Source organism: Vidua macroura, chromosome 8, assembly GCF_024509145.1.
Source record: "Vidua macroura isolate BioBank_ID:100142 chromosome 8, ASM2450914v1, whole genome shotgun sequence".
NCBI classification, from domain to species: Eukaryota; Metazoa; Chordata; class Aves; order Passeriformes; family Viduidae; genus Vidua; species Vidua macroura.
This window is the reverse complement of record NC_071578.1, coordinates 153680-175552: the sequence shown is the minus strand read 5'-3', so window position 1 is coordinate 175552 and position 21873 is coordinate 153680. Positions and strand designations below refer to the sequence as shown.

At 34.3% G+C, this 21873-nt stretch overlaps 1 protein-coding gene across 1 annotated transcript in view; it reads right to left on the bottom strand.

Annotated features, from left to right (window-relative positions):
* CFAP46 (cilia and flagella associated protein 46) overlaps window positions 1–21873 on the bottom strand; it is a 69662-nt gene continuing 47789 nt past the window's right edge. Inside the window, 21 exon segments of the mRNA XM_053984230.1 lie at window positions 1–575; window positions 1343–1429; window positions 1972–2108; window positions 3960–4041; window positions 6224–6336; window positions 7540–7642; window positions 8811–8846; window positions 8938–8998; window positions 9539–9615; window positions 11315–11479; window positions 12364–12449; window positions 12823–12944; window positions 14669–14820; window positions 15254–15333; window positions 16027–16124; window positions 16957–17124; window positions 18072–18251; window positions 19163–19291; window positions 20040–20228; window positions 20650–20829; window positions 21550–21685. Coding sequence (XP_053840205.1) covers window positions 439–575; window positions 1343–1429; window positions 1972–2108; window positions 3960–4041; window positions 6224–6336; window positions 7540–7642; window positions 8811–8846; window positions 8938–8998; window positions 9539–9615; window positions 11315–11479; window positions 12364–12449; window positions 12823–12944; window positions 14669–14820; window positions 15254–15333; window positions 16027–16124; window positions 16957–17124; window positions 18072–18251; window positions 19163–19291; window positions 20040–20228; window positions 20650–20829; window positions 21550–21685 — 2518 coding nt within the window. The 3' untranslated portion in view covers window positions 1–438.

The following is a 21873-nucleotide window of genomic DNA, read 5'->3' as shown; positions in this document are numbered from 1 at the left end:
TAAAGCAAAAATAATTAACCATTTTATTTAACACTAATTTGTTTTCTAATTAAACTACAACTACCTCCACATCAAAAGATCAGTTCATTCAGAATAAGGTCACTTGGTAAATTTTCTAGCTATGTTTCTGATGAAATGTCCATGTGAAAATAAAATATGCCAAGGAAACATTTTTCCAGATGGAAGCACTGACATTCATACATTCCAATTCCATTCATGCATCAAGCCCACTTTTCTTTAAAATATGTTGGTACTTACCAAATTTTTAAAGGATTAGCTAAGTTAAAAAAACCTTAGAGCACTAACTGAAAATTCTGAACTATATATTCTATTTTTCTGACATTCTAATATCAAACTGTTTACATTTGAAACAGCAACATGTACATTTTCCTAATCTCACCTCTCCTTAGATCAGCATGAAAAGATTGACACAATTTATTACATCAGAATTATGTTGGGTAAACCATAGAGCACACAATTAAAAAATGATGGATGACTTGCAGGAGGATCTGAGGAAGTGCAAACAGTCTGCTCTTCTATTTTGTCTCCAGGAGAACTGTGAGAATCTGCTTCCACTATAAAAATATATTAAAAACCATTGTTATTTCTGAATATTACTAAATATAAGAATGTTGTGCCATCATTTAACACATCTTCTCTTTGATTAATACTTATGGTTCTTTAACATTCTTTTAAAAATATTAACAACTGTCACTCTATTGAAGAAGCATTTTCTGAAAAAGAAACACAAAAAACTAGGGAATATTTCTGATCTGAGCTCTTTCTTCAATTCCATGACAGTGCAAGCTATAAATAAAATTTATTTTATTAAACCTTATTTTAAAAGGTAAGTCCTGCACATTGAAAAATAACAGTACAATTTTATAGACAGTATATTAGAAATTGTTTTACTCAGAAATTCTTCCCCTCTCTCCAATGATGCCAGATATTTTTTATGTCTAGTATGCTGTGTACAATGCAGACTGTCTAAAATCACTGCAGATCCTACTGATCTTTTTGCAGTTTATAATCCCACGCCATTTATATTGTTTATGTTGTGTTCCTGATTTACCTTGTTAGTAACACTACCTTATTTGTTCAGTGGAGAAAAAATTTTAGCTTTTGGTCAGCTATGTCAAAGCCTCCCCAAAATTTTTTTTTATATAAAATATAGCTACTCCAATTATTATCTTCTATCAGTTGTCTTCCAACTCCCAGCTCTTTTATGAAGTTCCAGAGAAAATTGTAATAGCTCATCTGTAAGGTTTCACTTACACCTGTGAACTACCTATCTAAAGGTTCTAGTTAGTGTTTATAGCCAGTCTTTCATACTAATTCTTACTTTTAATGGAATCCCTTTTCTTGTGACTTCTACTTTTCCGAAGAACATGAACTGTCTGCCCAGTCGTTTTACCAAAACTCAGCAAATCTGGAAAGAAATGTTAGTTTCTGTGAGTTTTTAATGAAAGTTTTGAAAAAGAAGAAAATATCAACCATACAGCCTGGTGCTTTCACCATGAAATGGTGAAAACCATGAAATGGTTTTTCATTTAAAACTTAATGAAAAAGGATATCTTTACAGATTTACGCAATGTATCTGTGCAGATGTAAGTTACATCCAGGGGATTTTTTCCCCCATAGTTTATGTAACTACAGATGGCCATGTCCTGGGGCACTGCTTCTCACCGTATAAACCCTATTCTTTGACCATAAACAAACACCCCACCAAATCTGTTTTAAGTAGGTTAGTGTTCTGTGTGAAACATCAGCCTGTCAACCACATGGTGGCTCCTGCATGCAGTTCAGCTCCTATGGAAACTGCAGGCAGAGTTTGGTAAGGAGCAAAGAAAGAGACAGGAGACAGGCAGATACACACAGGCCCTGAGCACACACACACACACACACACACACACACACACACGACGGTCTGGAGCAATACACACACCAGCTAAGGCAAACACAAACACTCACTCTCAAACAAGGTCTCCAGCCTTTCTGCATTCTCCTCCAAGTTTGTGTACCACTGGGTGGCTATTACAGAACCAACACCTGTAAGGCTTAGAAGCATTGCTGTCTCTGTTGGTCTCTCTAGAGCAATACGTAGACAACTAAAAATCAGAATTATGAGATCAATTAAAAAATGTACATAATATATAAAAATATAACTAAATATACAATGTTTTTTGATGGAAAGAGAAAGATTGTCAGAGTGCATTTTCTTCTATGCTGATCATCAAACATTCATATGGCATTTTGAATTTAATACAATGAATTCGGGTAATCTTGTCTCTACATTTTTTCATGATGCAATTTTACCACGGGATTTACTCTCTCTCATATTACTGTAGTTCTGGACATCTCTGGAAATCTGAAAGGAGTAGTAAGACCCTAACCCCAAAACACTGCAGAATACCTTTTATAAGACAGTCCAAAAATTGAGAATCAGGTGTGAAAAGACATGTTTATACATAAAATACTGCAGGAACTGAAACAAAGATGTCCTAAGTATGGTGTTGATTCAGAGGCTTAAAAGCAAATCACATGCAATGTGGGATTTGAGTTTTTACTGCTGAGTATTTCAGTAAGCATCTTCGGCATAATTATTTTAATCATAAAAGGGGAGTGATACTCTAAGGTTGAAACTGCAGTAAATAGAAGGTTGCATTTTGGTTTTATTCAGATCTGCTTTTTATAGTAACTTTATCAAAAGATGATAATGAAAGCTTTCTGCAATCTTTTGGGGAGATGCTGTCTGATTGTCTATGGAATTTATGTGACTCATTTTTAAAATGAATGTTATTCTAAATTTTCAGGAAGCTTTTGGACTTAACATCTAACTCATTGATAAATTCACTAAACTATTGAACTGAGACTTCAAACTTTTTGCATTTGAAAAACTAGTTTAAGGAATTGTGTTTTGGTTTACTTTAGGAAATGGCTGTTTGGGATCAAAAAGGATATCAAAAAATACCAGGAGTTTGTTTATATACTCAGACATCTGCATATTTACATATGTAAGTATGTTATAACTTATCTCACACACAACTATATTTAACTTATGCATTGTTGCACTAATTAAACAGTATTTTTAGAGAATTTTTTTTCTATTTATTCTATTTCTTCTTCATGGAATGAATAATTAGAAAAGTCAAGAGATATTTATGTCCCCAGGATGTGCTTTGCTCACTTCCTGCTCAGGCACAGTGTTGGCTCAGCCTCAAGCGCCTTTCTGCAGGGCTGCTCTCCGGCCACCGCTCTCCAGGTTTTCACTTGTGTCCATCATTACTTTGTCACCAGTGAAGAGTCTGTCATTTGCTCTTGTTAAATTTCATGTCACTGTTGATTGCCCAATGCTCCAATCTATCTACATTCCTCTGCAAGGCATCTCATCCCCCAAGAGTATGATCAAGTTATCTGAAATTCAGCATAGACTAAATAATTAATGAATAAAATTAGGACACTGTGGCATCTGTCAAGAATTCATAATGGACATGTAATAAAAGAATGTAAACCCTACCACCTGCCAACTTAAAAGCAATGAAAATACTGAAATGCTTTTAAAGATTAAAAAAAGCTGCAATTAATATTAAAAATTCTGAACAGGTTATTTTACATGCTATAATAATTTGTTTAAATAAAAATCTAATTGTTAAACTTTTCCATGTATGAACCCCCAGAGGGAGACTTAGCAGTTTGTCTGTCAAAGGAAAATTTTATATATTCAATCAGAACATTTTGAGAATCTTGCTCTCAGACTTGAGAGATATGTGTAATGTAGCAAGATTTCTGTGTCATATTTTCTTATCATTGCCTTCTACCAGAGCTCTCATCCTAATTAGTCCTATAAAGAAGCTCTTTTTCTTGTAGAAGTAAAGGATAATATTCATAACTCAAAATTTTAACTTTACTTTGAAATAATCTACCTTATTGTGGACTTTACTGAAATTGACTTTACCTACCTTCTGTGGAAATCAGAGTTTGCAATTCTTTGGTAACTTTGCTGTGATCTTACCAGATCCAGAAGAATCACCAAATGGCATTCTGGAAAAAAATATAGCAATGTTGTTTGCACTGATAATAATGCCCAGCATAATAATTAAAGTAAATAATTAAAGGCCTTTTGGAAGTTAATTACTTTCTTGAACATAGTCTAAAACACTAGTATAAAATTTACATTGTCAAGTATTATGTAAAAGTACACTAATAGTCATCCTAGCATTATTTCATGTAATTTTGCTACACTTTTCCATAGTGTTTTGCAGGGTTTTTTTCCCTATGCCACATTAGCATAATTGGCAATGAAGTCCACATACCATCTTATTACAGCCAATGACCTGTATGACCGAACTCTGCAGTTATGAACTCTTGGAAGAGTTTATGGTATGCAGGTATTGAAATATTTTTGTACCACAGCCCCTCTCCATAACTTACAACCAAGTTACATCCCTAACATGCCTTATTTTCCTTAAAGTTCTCCAGTGAAACAACTCAGAATACTCTCAGAATTAAAAGGTTTTGCCTACTGTTTGGTTTGCTATAGCTTAAATCTGTTAGTTATTCTCCTATCTCAAGCAGAGGAAAAGTAAATTATTTCTCTGCCTGGAAAGTCTTTGACACACTTAAAACTTCTATCACATCTCCTTTCAATATGTCAGTCTTCCCTCTGAAAGCATGTTTTAAATGAATATAAACATATCAATGCGTATATATTTGTTAATAATACTAATCACAAAAGCTGTGGTACAACCTTTGACCACTCCTAATGTTCTCCAGCAGTAACTTACTCTATGTGGTTGATATTTTTCTCCAGCTGAGACCTTTGGAATACTACATAGAGTGGGAAATTATTTCACACAGCTTGCATGTGACACTCCAGTATAGCTACCCCTATACAGACCTTGGGGTTTTTTTAACACTAGCAAGGGTACATTGTTTAATTTGTGATCCATCTTTTGAGTCTGCTCTGTAACTCTGCCCCTTAAACAGTCATACCTTAACTTATTAATGATTAACTGATTATTTTCCCTGAAGTATAATATCTCCCACTAGGCTTTCCCAAATCACACCCCGCGTAAAGCAAGGTTAATTTGTATCATTTTCATTTCAGGATTTACTAAACCACTGCATTCTCTTTGTCAGCCTGGTCTCATGCTCAGTTTAGCAATTATGTATTTTATTTCATCATGTAAATGACCAAACTGAATGCTTCATAATATTTGGTCTAGGTTAGAGCTTTCAGAAATCTCAGACAGAATTAATCATGGCATATCTTAAGAGTAGGAAAAAGGGCAAGGTTTAACAACTTTCCAAAAGTTGCCAGACCTGTAAATACCTGGTCTATCGATATCTGAAACACCATCTTCAGACATGATCCAGGTATATAGAGAAAACATATTTTCTTATTTCTTGAATGTCCTAGGTTGACTGTATGATGCTTTTATATATCTATTTACATATAGATATTTAAATCACTTTTAAAATCAAAGCTTCATGAAGAAGCTTCCTGTTGCTTTACAGGGCTTCACAATCTGATGTGTACTGTCCTGGCTTTCACATGTCAACACAATATAGCTACCCTGACAAATTCAGCACAACTCCACAATCAAGCTTCTTCTGTATGTGCAAGGAAAACAGGAGGAGAAATGAAGATTGTTAATCTGTAAAACTAGTCCTGAATCTACGCCTTATGCTACAACAGAAAGACTAATTAGTTGTGAAGAAATTAAAAAAAAAAAAAAAAAAAAAAAAATTACCCTCTCAGAGTCTACAAATGCTCTGTAATAGCAGAGTAATCCTTCAGCATTAACACAGACTTGATGGACAATTCTTGCTTGCCACAGCAGAGGCTTATGAATTTTGGCACTTGAAGGGACACTGCAGAGGTTGTTCTTACCATTAAAAAGTATCTTGCAACCAAATACTAAATTCCAAAGAAAATGAGATGGTTTACTGAGAAAACCATTAGATATTGACTTAATTTTTGAAACCTAAGAAATTCCAGCACATGGAAGTGAAGAAGGACTAAGCTTATTTGTGAGGATTTACAAGAAAGCTGTGCAACAGAATAAAACCTACATAATACAAAGGTTCTCTGACTAAAAACCCTGGATCTAGAAAAAAGCCCTTAATTGCTAACATCAATACTGTGATAATGATATAATAGGACATATCTAGGAATAAAAGTTGGTGCAATTAAAAATATTTCTCAATTTGCTTATCTTACTTGGAATGTTCATAGCAACCAACCAATTAAGCGACACATGAGACATGAATCTCTCCATCCCATAGAACAGAAATGCACTACAGTTTGTCAGCAGCTCCTCCCATTCAGCTTGGCTGAAAGGAAGAAGGAAAAAAGTAAGTTACTTTCATGTTACTCTTTTACAAGCATACTTTTCAAAAAATTATCCATAGCAAACAGTTCAGTGCTATTTACTCCAGAAATAATAATAAAAAAAGTCATCACGCAGAACAAGAAGATAAACATGGCTGCAGAATTCTGTGAGAAGAGTAAGAACTCATAGGGATTATTAATACTATGCTCTTGTATTAAAATGATTACTCAGTAACATCTCATGGTGAGCAAGAGGCATAGTGTATTTTTAGATAAATACCAGCCTCTCCATCAAAAAAACAAAATTTAAAAAAATCATCACTGTATGTATTGTACAGCTTTAAAGTACAGTCTTTGTCTAACATTCAAAGGGAGTAGTCATGTGTATACCTACCAGGACATGAGCAATTAGTTTTTAAAAAAGTTATGTGGATAATCAGGCCAGCTGGCAGCAAAACCTGCAATTTGGTAATAATGATCTTTGCAATTTTTATGAAAAAATAGTAGACTACCTCACTCAGTGGTATTAGCTATGTAGACAAAATTCCAAAGGACTGACCGCTGAACTAGTAGTTAGGAAGGAAGGTCCAGAGATGGCCATGTTGTCTCATAGGGCTTGTCACTGTTTGATCTCTTGAGATCCCTTTTATTCCCCTATGGCTATGATCTTAAAAGTAAAGTATTTCTATAAAGAACAAAGTGTGTTTATGAGTAGACTCCATAAAACAGTATTAGCTTCATGATCAACGTTTGGAATTGGAAACTGTGTGCTGTACCTTCACTACTGTGCTTCTGAAATCTGCGCTCCCTTTTACAGTTGGCTGAAGGTGCATGGAGATGTTATGGTTTTACGACTTGGATTTGCAAACAATTATGAGCAAAGCCAGAAATTACACTTATGTTCACATATGTGTATTCATCAAAGACTGCACCAGAAGACTTTCTATCAAAATTAGATTATTTACATATACACCAACTCTGACAAAAGCAACCTGGTGAATCTCTTTGCGGCACTCTATTTCAGATCGCTAAAATACTCTGTCTACCAAACCTAGATCTGTGTTTGATACAACAACAATGGTTTGCTATGTGTTTATCAGCTCAGCAAAATGCAACCCTATTTTATGAACTAAGTCTCTGAAAATATGCACAATTTTAAACAAGAAATATGGATAAAACAAGAAAGTAGATAGAATATTACATACCTTGGAGCACACATATTGCCAATGACACCTTCCCACTGCACTGTAAATAGGTCATGGTATTTTTCTAGTATTTCCTGTATTTTTCGGGAAGGACTTGAAGCTTCTGTAACAACAGAATTTCATCATTATGAATGTAACATACCACAAACAACTTTGGGTGATCTCAATTTCAATAACTTTAAAATGACACTATCATATTTAGGGGGTTTTAAGTAATCATTAGATTTCATGTTTTTTGAAACCTAAGTCTGGCTTTTAAAATTAAAACAATTGTGACATTTTCAGAGTAAAATTGGGATGCCCATTTGAAAGGTGTCTTTTATAATGAACAAGGATTATTTGGTAGACAGGTTAAGGACACAAAGAAAAAATTTTAGGTATCCTGAAAAAAAGGTAAAGATTGAAAACCAATACTGCTCATATGGTTCTGTTGCAGAGGCTCAGAGAGGAGTGGATAAACTAGTGGGGGGATAAACTAACAGAGTTTCCAGAGTCCTGATTTCAGGAAACAAGACTCCAAAATCACCTCTTCTCTCCAAGGACATTGCACATTTAATGATAAACAATTTTCTCCTTTTGACTACATTTTCATACTAGTATAAGTTAAAGTTACACTGTAGAGTCAGATATTGAGCACTTTATATTGATCTGCTGTGAAGGAGAGCTGCAAACACATGGAGACACGCTCTGTTATGCTACTGATTGTTCTGTAGCTTCTTTTGAATCGTGTTTGGACCTAGTAACTATTTCAACACCTGAAGGGAGCCAACAAGACAGATGGAGAGAGACTATTTACAAGAACATATAGTGACAGGACAAGGGTGAATGGCTTTACACTGAAACATAGTCGGTTTAGGTTAGATATGAGGAAGGGATTGTTCCCTGTGAGGGTGGGCAGCCCTGGCACAGGTGCCCAGAGCAGCTGGGGCTGCCCCTGGATCCCTGGCAGTGCCCAAGGCCAGGCTGGACACTGGGGCTGGAGCACCTGGGACAGTGGGAGGTGTCCCTGCCATGACAGGGGGGTGGAATGAGGTGAACCTGTAGGTCCCTTCCAGCCCAAACCAGTCTGTCTTTCGGGAGCTAAAAACCTCCATTAACTGTTAGTTGTGCTGTTTCACAGATGTACCATATACAGGTGATAAGCTGTGCTGTTCTGATGAAAAGGAATGTTTTTTGCCAACATCTTGATGTCACGACTTCTTTTTTTGGTACAAAACAATTCTAAATTCCACGGGTAGATTGTGAATAAAATATTATTTAATATATATTACCTGCTTCTCTTCCTTCATTATAGGGGTCCACAATATCTGATAAATAGTTAATCACAAACAATGTATTCAAACAACAAAAGAAGGAAATTTAGCTGATACACTTAGCCAATAGGTTGTGCAAGGATACATTTTAAATTTCGTGAATCAACAGGCAAGCAATTAGAAGGTAGATCACGATTAAGTGGTGCCTACAATTAAAAATAATACATATTCTGTTATATGTTAAAGATTCAATTAAATACTAAGAGTATTGCATTATTTGTATCAAAACAACTAACAAAGTTTTGAATCTGAATTTAAAAGCATCATGGTACTCAATTGTCAGTGGAAATTAATAAACTAGTCTGCATTAGCTACAATGCATATACATATATTATGCATATATACACATGTGTGTGCACATATATAGATATATATATGCAAATATACATATAGATTTATAAAAGCATATGTTATCACTATATAAAATAAAATATTTTGTTGCAGAAATTATTTTCAGTAACTTTAAGCAGCTTCCTTTGTGGGTTTTTAAATATGTCTCATTTATAAAGTGAGATTCTTCAAAGAAAAACTCCTTGCAAAATCAACAGGAACCAAAATTCTCATGGACTTATGAGACATTCACTCCACTTCATAATTCTAGCACACATAATGAGCTTATATGCAACCCACTTTCACACTTTTCTATGCAAGTTCTCTGGTTATTTACAAAAATGTGGAAAGTTCACCATTTGGACATTCTTTTTCTGATTAGCTTTTGTGGTTTTTTCTTTAGATGTTTCAACATTTTTTTTTAATTCAGTTTCTGTGAAAATGAAAAGAAAAAAAAATTAATGTATAGGCAGTTTGAGCAAATAAATGTCCTTGAAGGACTGTATATATTTAATATCATGAAGTAGTAGTAGTAATAGTACTACTAGCAGTAATAATAAAAACAGCAATAGATTAAAATAAAAACATAAAAATTCATTTCAAAACACAGTAAGGTAAGGACATTACCCAAGCCTTCTTGCCTAAATATAAAGGCTTTAAAGTGGAAAACAAGGAGGAGATGTGATCCCTTAGACATTAAATGCTTCATTACACTGCCAATTTTGGATGGAGTCAAACAGTGATCATCAAAGCACTTTCTAAGTAATTTACCATATCTATTAATTGTTGATGTTAATGTAATAATTGAAGCTTCTGTGGGACTCACAGAGATCTAAAGGAAAAAGGAAATTTCGTATTTGAACTGGACTTTTTATTTCTTTAAGGGAATTTTAAAAAGCACAGAAAACTGTCTTATGTTTCTCACTGTATATATGATTAACACCCAGAGTACATCTCAGCCAGTTTTTACTGAGTGCCCTGGAAGTTCATGGAAGCTTGAGATCATACTGCTCATGTTTCCTCATTCAGTGGCCTCTGTCATAATTGAAAGAACAGAGACTTTTCAACTATGCTTCATCTCATTTATCTACTTCTAAAATTATGTAACCATAAGTTCCACTCTGAAAAAGGGAAAAACAGAAATAGAAAAAATCCTACATGTTCTAAAACTTGTATTTCTGAAAGGCCTATAGTAGTATGTAAACTAAAAATATGCTAATCTCAGATTACTTAAAATTCATTCCCTTTAGAAAGAAGGAGTGAAATGGAAAAACAGAACAGGTTATGCTGGAGGCTAAATATTACTAAATATTTCAGATATGGACACAATACAAGAACCTCTCTAGAACAACATACTTTCATGGAACAGAGTGAGATTTTCTACACTTGGTCTATTTATTATCTTGGACCAACTAGTTTTAATAATTTTATGTGGTTTTCTCTATGTATGAGAAAAATGCAGCTTAAAATTTTAAACTTTATTTATAGACGGTAACCTGGATTCATACAAAAATGGCTTGGTGCCTGCATTTATTATTCAGTTCTAGATCTAAGAAATGAGTTTTAAGATGCCATAAGGAGAAGTTTACCAACTGTCCAACTACCTTACTTAACCTCATTTTGCCAGAGTTTATGTAGGGTATAAGTGTCGGCAGTAGGAGAAGTTCATAAAGTGGGGATTTGATTTTTGCCCAGGTGTAGCACAAGAACTGAGAGGAAAGTATTTCAGAGAGTAAAATTTTATGTTTGGTATTTTAAGCAAAGTCTTAGAGTAGCGATAAAGAAAAATTAAGAAGTGTAAATTCTTACTTCCATTTTTTCATTGCAGCTGAAAATAGCTTTGAAGTTTTAACAACATGCTTGTAAATTTGTATACAGTTTTAGATTCCATTGAGTTTTACATAATTCTTTAATGTCTCAAGGTTATTTTAAATTAGCTACCACTGCTCCTATAATCAGCCTGTACATTATTGAAATAAGTCTACTGCACTATCTAGTCCAACTAAGATACTGAAAACATATTGCATGTGCTTGTCTTCCAGTAAAATATACACGACAATTCATATTTAAATTTTTAAGTAGCTTTTTTATGCATCTTTATGCTAAAGGAAAAAATGTTTATCTAATAGTACCAGACTCAGCCCAATGTAGTCGATTGTAGAGAAACTGTAGAGAAAAATCTCTGGAAACAGAACTTATTCCTTCCTCCTTAAATATACTCAGAGCTTCCAAAGGCAACTCCATAAATAATGCATCCCCGAGTAATACCACACACAATCCTGAATCCACAGGTGTATCTAAAGAGATGTGACAGAACATGATAGAGATTTAGTTCTCAGTTTGTCTATAAACAATTGCAGTTACATGTAAAAACCTATGTTTCCTCCATTGTATTACACGTGAACTTCATTATACTGTCGATTAAGTGCATTAAGAAAAAATATTTATTTTTATATCATTACTCTTAAGATGTTCTCAATTTTCTATGCACTTGTTAGCACCAATTCTTCAGAGGGAAAAACATCCCTGTACTAATAACCAACCATCTCAGCTCCAAGTCCAGGTATATGCAATACATTCAAGAAAACAATATTTGGGAATGCAAAATTGCCAGAGCAGTGATTAGCTGAACAGAATAGAGTTGTAAAGACACTCTTATCTAATACTGTGTTGTTCTGTACAAAAATTTTGTTTCTGTTATTTAGGGGAAAATGTACTAAATATTATTATGGCAGCATTTCTGTTCTACAGAGAAAGAGCAGATGCACAGGGGACAATTCATCTAGTCTTTGCAGATGTTTTTTCTTGAGATGTGTTTAGAGACATACTGTAGCATTAGGCTTGTATGCAATCTAAAGACATCTACTGATCTACTGACTTAAGAAAGTTCCTTATCCTAGCTCTTCTCCTGAAAAACTGGTTTGTGATAAAGACATTTCATATAGGTGTCTACAGATTGTATGGTTTGGAAGATTCTAAATAAGTGCAGAAGCATTGCTCCAGCATCTAAATCTGTCTTTGAAAGTATACTGAAATATTTGACTTGATATAGAAAACAGAGAAAAAAAAATGCTAAGCCTTTGTCCTCTCCTTGTCTTAAATAAATTAAAATTGAAATTACTGGATTTTGGTATCTGTCCACACACACACACACACACACACAACTCAAGGAAGCACATACCCTGCATTCCAACTTGTTTGGCGTCCTTATCTTTCACTTTCTTTTTTCCTGTTTCAGCTGCTGAAACTGATACACACTGGGATTCTCTGGGAAGAGGAAATTAATGGAAAATATTACCAGCTTCAATTTCTGTGTCAGTTTCAGTGAAATTTTACACAAAGGACACTCTCCCTTTGGAGTTCCTGTCCTTAAATCCTGTCTTTATACATTTTAATTATACTGTTGCATCTTGAGCTTCAACTTAATTATAGCTTAAGCTGGAGAACAGTGCTTCTCAGAAATGGCCATTTGTCTATCATATTGCTCAGTCTCTTAGTCTGACATATCCTGAATATACCGTCTTTCAAAACATGAAACCTTCATTCAACCAGGTATCCTTTCTAAAACAATTCCTTTATTTGAGGGACTTAAGTCACAGTTCTGTTTTCACAAATGATAATCAAAGTCAATATATCTTACCTGACAGCAGAAAAATCAAACTGTGACAGGGCTGGTTTCAGATAGTCTTCCATAATTTCTATTATTTCAGAAAAATCTGATGTCAAATCAAGCTCACTATCACCTGTTTTCTCTGTTGGAGTCTATCACACACATAGAATCAAAAATTAGAATACTTTCAATCTCCATTTTTGTTAAATACCATTGTACTTATAAATTTTGTAATATGTTAAATCAGAGACTAAGTAAAATAATGTGAAAGATAATAAAAGGAAAATACAAATATAAGAAGTTGGTTTCAAAACTACTTTATTTCAAAATCTTGTACCAGCATTTTGCAAAACACTCCAACATTAGAATTACTAGAAGGTGTCAATACTTATTATTTAAACAATTAATATACTTCAGCAATTTCAATGGAGAATGGCAGAAAACTACAGCAGAAAGAAATTTTAATGTATTCCTTCAAATAATGAAAAGAAACTGCATAAGGACAACTTTGAGAAGTGTACAGAAACTGCAAGATGAATATAGAAGAAGCAAATGAAAGCATATGGAGAGATCAGTGGAGCCAATTTAAGGAAGAAAATCTAATCAGAATGAAGGAAATAGAGAAGGAGAAAATAGAATCATGGAGGAGAGAAAGGCATTGAAAACTGAGGTTTGTAAAATCCAACCTAGATGGACAAAAAACCACTAACTGAACAAACTCAACTAAATTATGAAGAGTGTTGGCATTAATGAATTAAATCCTCATCCAAGGCTTGTGTGGCTCAGTATAGGGTGCATGCATAAGTTCTGTGAGTTTAATGCATATGCTTTTTACAAACCTGAGTCACTTGGTTTCTTTCACCTGTTCCACCTGACACTATCTTAGCACCTTTTTTTTGACTTACCCAAATACAGCAATCTTTACAAAGTTGCCAATACAACAAAGGCTGGCCATAGGCAAGAGAAAGTGATCATCAACACTTCAACCGTCTGCAATACTTGGTATTTTAACAGAAAGATGGTAATGTGATGAATAAAACAGAATTATAATTCAAGAACCAGATTTGTCAATGACCAGGGTAACCCAGACTGTTATTGTATCCTGTATCTATCCCTGCCCAAAACAGTCACTGTTTCTTTCAGGCCCTGCAGCCGGAACCAGAACCACGGGGCAGGAGTGCCCTTTACAGTCCCTTGTAAAAGTCAGTCGCCCAAGCAGAGCTCTCTTGGCTCTCTCTTGCCTCTTGGCTTTTGCCCTAGAGCTGAGGCAGTGCAGGTGGAGGCTCCCCTTTTGGATTTTCTCTTGTGTTTTTTTGGGGGGTTGCTATGAGTGGGGTTTTTTCCCCTGAGAGGCTACATTTCACAGTCCTGGGCGTCCTCAGGGCAAATTCCACGAGTGTCTGTCTGCAGCCAGCATCAAGAGAGAGGAGCAGAGTGGCCCTGCTCTGTGTGGTCACCCCAGGGTGCCCAGCCGAGATGAGAAGGCACCAAGTTTCCCCAGCCAGCTGCCCTGTCCTCTTCTCTTGAGAGGAAAGCAAAGTCCCAAGTTTTAGCCCTTCACCAAGTGCCAGTCACCACAGTGTGCCAGCTGCCTGAAATCTCTGAAATACAGCACATTTTCAAGTAAACTGATCGCAACTGCATCATTTTAATTCTGATTAACTACTGAACATTTCAAAGCTTCTGAATGACAAATACAGCAACTACTGCACAGTAAGATTAAATTTTGAAGCGGAGTACAAAGCATATAGTAACTGTGAAGACTAGGGATGCCACACTTGGAATGAACTGAAAAATTCTGCATGAAGAATGTCTATCATATTTTTAGTACATGTTTTTCACCCAATTTTAAATATAAGGTAATAAAATATATTACCACATCTGTTTGGGAGACACACTCTTTCAAGTTGTGAATAACAGTTTTTTTAAGATGATTCTTCATCTTTTGCTGCTTGTAAAGACGCGTTTTTTCCAACAAAATACGAAACACATCAGGATTCACAGGAAATCGAGAAACTTTTGCCTGCACTATTAAAAGAAGGATAACACCCTCTTAAGAGTCTTTTTGTACTTGAAGAAATGATTGTACAAACACCATCAGTTTCTAGTCATGGTATTATTTGAAAATAAAATCTAGGTAGATAGATATATAAGCACAAAATATATACAGAAATGTACAATAAAAAACTATTTATTTGTATCAACCTCAGCCTTCAAATATAAACAAAAATTATATAAATTGTGACTAGATACATGACATCTGATAATGAGACTCATATTTATGAATTTATGTTCCTTGGTAATTAGGAGGAAGTTAATATAATATGTTCCTTGGTAATTAGAAGTTAATTTTCTTTTTAAAAGTATTTTAAATTTTTACTAACTTCAACAGTGAAAGATATGAGCCTTCTCATAACATCAGTGCAATGATTTTTCTCCCTTAAAAGTAAGAGGTACTCACCCATCTGCTGAGTGAGTTTTCCTTTCTGCCTTGCAGTACTTACTTTGGGCACCTCAATCAATGAACTGTACAACTGTGATCTGTGGAAAGCAGAAAAGTCCTGGATCATTTATTTGACTGTCTAGCCTTGTTTATATGACTCAAATTTATTGTATGAGTCATTATTGCTCTCTAATTTAATGTGCTCACAAATACTCTCATGATGCAGTAACTACCCCCACCTTGGGTGCAAAAACTTGCAAATTCTAGCTGGAACAAATTGAGAGTGGTAAAGCAAATTCTTTTATCACAGTGTAACCAAAGATTTCTATTTGTTCCATGACAAGTTAATTTAAAAAGTTAAAGACTTTTAAAATTGGTGAATGCTCTCACTGTCAGTTGCTATAGCTCAATTTATGAGCTAGTTTATTGCAGCTAATTAGGCTGCAATAATCAGATAATTGGTGGCTTTATAAAGCTAAATATGACCCCTTCTAATATTTCCAAGAGCATAAGCAATAAAAGCAGGAAACTCTTAACAGAACTTAGAAATCATATCAAGAATGGCTTGAAACCTTTCAAGTGACCTCTGGGGATTTAAGAGATAATTAAGAAAATGGAAAGAACAGAAAATATAACACTGAGCTGCACACAGTTTTATTTATATATTAATTAGTTCATAATCCTAAAATTCAAGTCCATTAAAATTAGAAGAGAATGGCAATATTCAACCACGTATAAAAAGACTGTATTTGTAACAAACAGTGCTAAATCAAAATGATGAAATTTTATACCTGTCTTCTGAATGCTGGAGAATAACTATGCAGAAACTGGATGGCAATTCATCCAATATATTGAAATGTTCAACAGGAATACCAAGGTTTCTCCATGCCTGTATAGTAGTTCAAAAGTATATTATTTTCACAGACTTTATAAATCCCATTCTCAGCTCTTTCATTAGAAAATTGATAGTAATTCTAGGAAAGAATGTACTTAAAGGCCCCCGCACTCGGCAGATGTGCCAGGACAGTAGGCTCCGTCCAAACAACAGGAAATACTGCTTCCCTGTGAGGGAAGCAAGCACTGGCACAAGTTGTCCAGGGAGGCTGTGGAGCCTCCGTTCTTGGAGATAATTCAAAAGCCATCTGGACATGGTCGTGGACAACAAGCACTAGGTCACCCTTGCTTGAGGAGGAGGGGTTTACAAGATGACCTTCAGAGATTTTTCTAACCTCAACCATTCTATGATCACATAATTTTGTGCAGTGCAGAAGAACTTATAAATATTATTTAAAACAAATTACAAATACTGTATCTTAGTCCACACTCCATACCAACATGACTTTTACAGCCACTACACAGTTTCTGAAGTTAAAACACTATCAAATAATAGCAGAGTATTAGCAAAGGAAAGGAGTAGAATATTTCATAGTAATATTTATTTTTGAAAAAAAGTTTTGCTAGAGACACTTCTCCAACAAGTACTATATAAAATTGTATTTGGTTTACGTGGCAAGATTTTGGTAGCAGGGGAAGGTACAGGGGTGGCTCTTAGAATCTTAGAATTGTTCAGGTGGGAAAAGCCCTCAGAGACCATCGAGTCCAACCACTCTCTCAGCACTGCCAACCCACCACCAACCCATGTCCTGTATACACACATATATCTCTCTGTGTGCATTTATGTAATATATAATAAACCCCTAATAAGTAGCTCAGAAAGTTACCACTGAATTAGCAGTCAGTTGCTGTTCCACACGTTTTAGAAGATCACTTGTGTTTCTGTTTTGTTTTAACTTATTCTGCAGATGCAGCAACGCTGCCAGCTGGGAGCTGCTGGTGTTGGATGTAGCAGTTAGAAGGATATTCTTCATCATCACAGACGCTGAACAACTCTGCAAAATTTTTACATCTATATATTTTCCTTCACAAAAATAAAATTAATAAATATATAAACTATGTTTTTTATAACATATACCTAAGTTGAAGAGAAGTTCTCTTCCTTGAAAGGTGAGATGAACTAGCAGAAGACTGCTGTTTGTTTTTACAGGTTAATGTAAACAGTCTGGCAATAACTAAGGAAGATTTCTTAAATAGAAATAGCTAGAATTGATTTCTTTGTCTACATTTATCATCAAGGTTCCTGTATTTAATCATCTAAACTCTACATGGAATGGTAAATATTGTGCTCTTAGTTTAGCCTTTCAAGTAAGCTGAGTTTTTTCTGTTTCTGTGCTTTAATGGACACCCATCATATCACACAGCAGACTTCTACGAAATGCAAAATAATGGGTAAGACTGTATCAACTTTTCTTTCAGCAAACATACTAATCCTGTCATTTGAACTAGGAACTATGGGTTATTTGTTCCGGATACAGGGAATATAAACCGTACAGCTATTCTGCATCTTCTCTTTGATGGAGGCACATATTCACATGCATACACCTTCAAGCCATCAATGGGACCATGTTGTGCAGATATCAGTCCAAGAAACTGAATGTAAACTGAATTATCCACTTCAAAATAATGATTGAACAAATCCAGAGAAACATTTTAAAAATTATTTGTTAGGGAAGGATGAAATTATTTTGTGGCAATGTCCTATCTTTGCTAATGACAATATAGTAATTTATTCCTATTAAAATTTTTTCATATATGCAATCATCAATAAAAATGTCAGGTCAAACACAACAGATACTAGAATTGCTAACAAAGCACTGATCTACACAGAGCCCTACGTGTGTTCTCTATGGCCAATTTTCACGCTATGTAAATACAGTTTAGTTTTTGCAAACTCAAACATCCTCCCACTGAAAAGCAACACAAACATTAGTTGCCTTACCTGATGAAGTGCCAAAAACTGGATAGTTGAAATTGGATCAAGCTGTCGAAAGCATTCAGCCATTTCCAAACTAGCAAGAGCCAGTACATCAGTAACATTATGACTGAATGCAGTAGCCACAGACTGTAGCAAAGCCTCACTGGATTGAGAAAGATACTGTTGAGCCATCCTTTGTTTTGTCTAGATGACAAAAAATAAAAAGCTTTATATTAAAATGGGCTAATATTAAATATTTGTTATGCATACACCAATTACAGCATTTAGAGAAGAAAAATATTGCTTTTTAATGAGCAATTTTAATGCATTTTCTTTTTAAGGCACTTAATATATTATTAAAATATGCAAATACTGATTAATTTTTTAGCAGACACTAACATCTGTTTTACAACATTAAAAAATATTTGGTATAACAAAGAAATTTCTTTTAATATAAAATGTGTACTCAGCAGAACAGACTTTAAATTCCAGGCAATATGAGCAGTTCAGAACCAAGGATCAATACAATTGTTTCTGTGGACAGTTAACATATTTAGTCCAAATTAACCCATAAATTTCTTACCTCAGGTATTTATTGATTTTACTAGGAACACAAACTGTACATTCCCAATTCCTACTGTACACAAACTGTACATTCCCAATTTCTACTGCAGTAATTAACAGAGATCAGCTCACTGAATTTCACAAATATTTTCTGATAGAATTTCTTTCTTTGTTCCCAGTCTGCAAAATGCTATGCTCTCTTAAAAAGTCTTATCTGTGAGGCAGAAAGAAACTGCCTGCTCATCTAGTCCTGGCTGCTACATGCTCAAACAGTGGGAAACCACTGAAGGAGAAATGATTTCTTTCTGAGACCAACTGGGTAAGCTCATACTGGAGCTCCCACACAATCTACTGAGGAGCAGGACTCAGCTACACAGCATAGAGTGCTGGAAAGCTGTTTGCTGGAAGGTGTTTTGTAGGTTTTTGTCTTTTTTAAGATCAAGTTTTTGTTACAACATTTCCATTATCAGTTTAAACAGAACTGATAAGTTGAGTATTATTCCACAAAAAGAAAGCACTCAAATTATAATGCAAGCTCATAAGTAATATACCTTTAATTCCTGTATTTTCCTCCTATCATTATGACATTCATTAGTTGATAAACTGCTCTCTGTCACGTCCTGTTCACTGTATTCTGCTGAAGTCAGCGAAGATTTTCTGATGTCTGACATAGCATCTTCCTACCCATCACAGTTTAAAAAAATGAACAATTAATCACTCCATTAAGTAAGGCAGGCTTCATTTCTTTTGTGAAAGCTTACATGAAAACTGTATTAATCTTAAAAGAAATCACAATCTTAATTCCTTCATGGTGAGAGATTTAGTAATACTATCAACCATCAAAATTTCTTAGTATGTTATGAGGGCAATATGACCAACATACACTAAAAAGGCCCCCCCCATACAAACTCTGAAAGTTTGACTTTCTCATATTTGTCCTCACCTTGTTTCTTCTGAAAACTTTAATTCATCATTGAATTTATAATGCCTCCATCAACTCTCCTTTTTTTACAAGGATTCTTTTCTTTAAGGGTTCTTACTACAACACAGAAGGAACTTGCAAATCCCAGATTTTAACCTACAAATCAATACTTGGATGGCATGGATTCACAGACCGTACCTCACTCACCCTTTAAGGCATTCAAGGAATTTTTCTGTCTGTTTTGAAAATATTGTAATTAGTATATCCACAAACAAATAAAAAACTAGTATATCTCACAAACAAATCAATGAGGATAGCATGTAGGCAGAAGCATGTTTTTGAAATTACTCATTTTGCCATTCATTTTTATTATGGCTTGCCTGCAGTATATAAAACCTAGCTCTACATAAAGAGCAGCTCTTATACAAATGTATATTGAAAAAATATTAATGCAGATAAACTTTACACAGAAAAAAAAAAATTTAACTGAAGAAAAGGATGCATACCATGACATTTGGCTTCCAGTAAATCTCTGAATATATGGGATCTACATTAATGGCAAGTAAATGCAGGGTTTTTCCAGTTAGAAACAGGCATTTGGATTTGATGTTGGGACAGTCTTTACAGAGATTCTGTATGTTTGCTAGCTGAGCCAGTGTAATATGAGCCATGGTGCGTTTCATATACTTCCAATCCTGGTAAAATACATATTTATATTTATTTGCTCATATATCCCCACACAGAGAGAATAATGCATTTTTTTAAAAAGTAACACATATATTCACATACGAATTCATATTATTAAATGTGATTATACTTTCAACTACAAATGAGCTGTCTTTAATAGGTGTACAAATTCATTAACAACTGATTAAGAAAAAAAGTTCAATGTAACATCCATAAGCAAAGTTCAACCAGTGCCAAGGAAAACGTGGGACAATGGGAGGGAGGTCAGCAAACCATCCCCAAGACTAAAACCACACACTTCAACCTCCCTTGCTACAAAACTACATGACTGCTCTGGGAACCCATTTCCTCAGTAGTGGAAGAAGTTGTGCTACAGAAAACCTTGTTACACCTTTTATGCAAATCATAGGACTAAATATTTTGTATTACCTGTTCTATTGCATCATCGTCAATGATGATTTCCTCCATAAATTCATGAAATGATGCTTCTTCCATATTTTTAAACTTTTTATCAGTAATGACAAGATGAAAAATATCCAAAAGAATTTCCACAAGATTTATTTTTCTAAGAGCTAGCTGTCTCATTAACGGGATACTAACATTTTTACTCTGAAATACAAAAAAAAAACCAATTTTAATTTCAAGTATTTTTGCAAATTAACCTCATAAGAAGTTAGAATGTTGTATTTCTTTTAACCAAAGAAACAAACCTTTTAGCATTACCACCTTGATAGAGCAGAAATATTGCAATGAAGATATTTAAGTAATTTAAAAGAAAAACTTCAATGATGTCAAATGTATTACAATGCCATCAAAGTAGCTCCATAGAGTAAGAGCAGCTGGGTTTTTGCTTTTCATGTTTTATGTACCTGGTACAAATATGTAAAATCTAATAATGCTACATACACACTAGCAAAGTAGGCTGCAGGCTTTCATTACCCAAAATACACTATTTTGAAAACAGACATTCTTTATTTTTAATGTTTTGTGAAGACTTTTTTTTTCCTGAGAAGAAACACATTTTGAGGAATTTTAAACTTTCAAGGTATTTGAATCAAAAATATTTCCAAGTTTATACTTTTTACTTTTGTAGCTATTAGACAAATGCCAGAATTAAATAAACTTGACAAAGACCAAACAAATCTTCTCTTCATACCTTTTTCAACTGTAAATTCTTTTGGCATTCAATTTTTCCTTCTATATACAAAGAATGTGTATCATTACAAGAAGATAAATCCTGGAAGCTCCAAATGAGATTATCCAAGAATGAGTGACTATTACAACTAAACTAGGTTTCCTTTCCACTATTAAGGTAAAAAAAGTCAATACCTCATTAGATGCAAATAAACTACAAACGTTATGAAATACTTCTTCTGTTTTGGATACTGCTCTCTGAGCTAAGCTATAAGCATCTAGATAGTGACTGTATTTGTTTCTTTTGTTCTTTTCCTGCTTGGCAGTCATCCTGAAAACAAAAACCAAAACAACACCATAAACTCAAAAGAACTAACATAAGAAAGATCTTATTTTTATGGTATCAACACTGTTGAACATATATAATAAAAAAATGAATCTACTAATTAATAGATAAAATAGATTAATTATAGATAAAAAAAGATTAAATTTGTATATGTGTTTTTGAAACTTACAAAT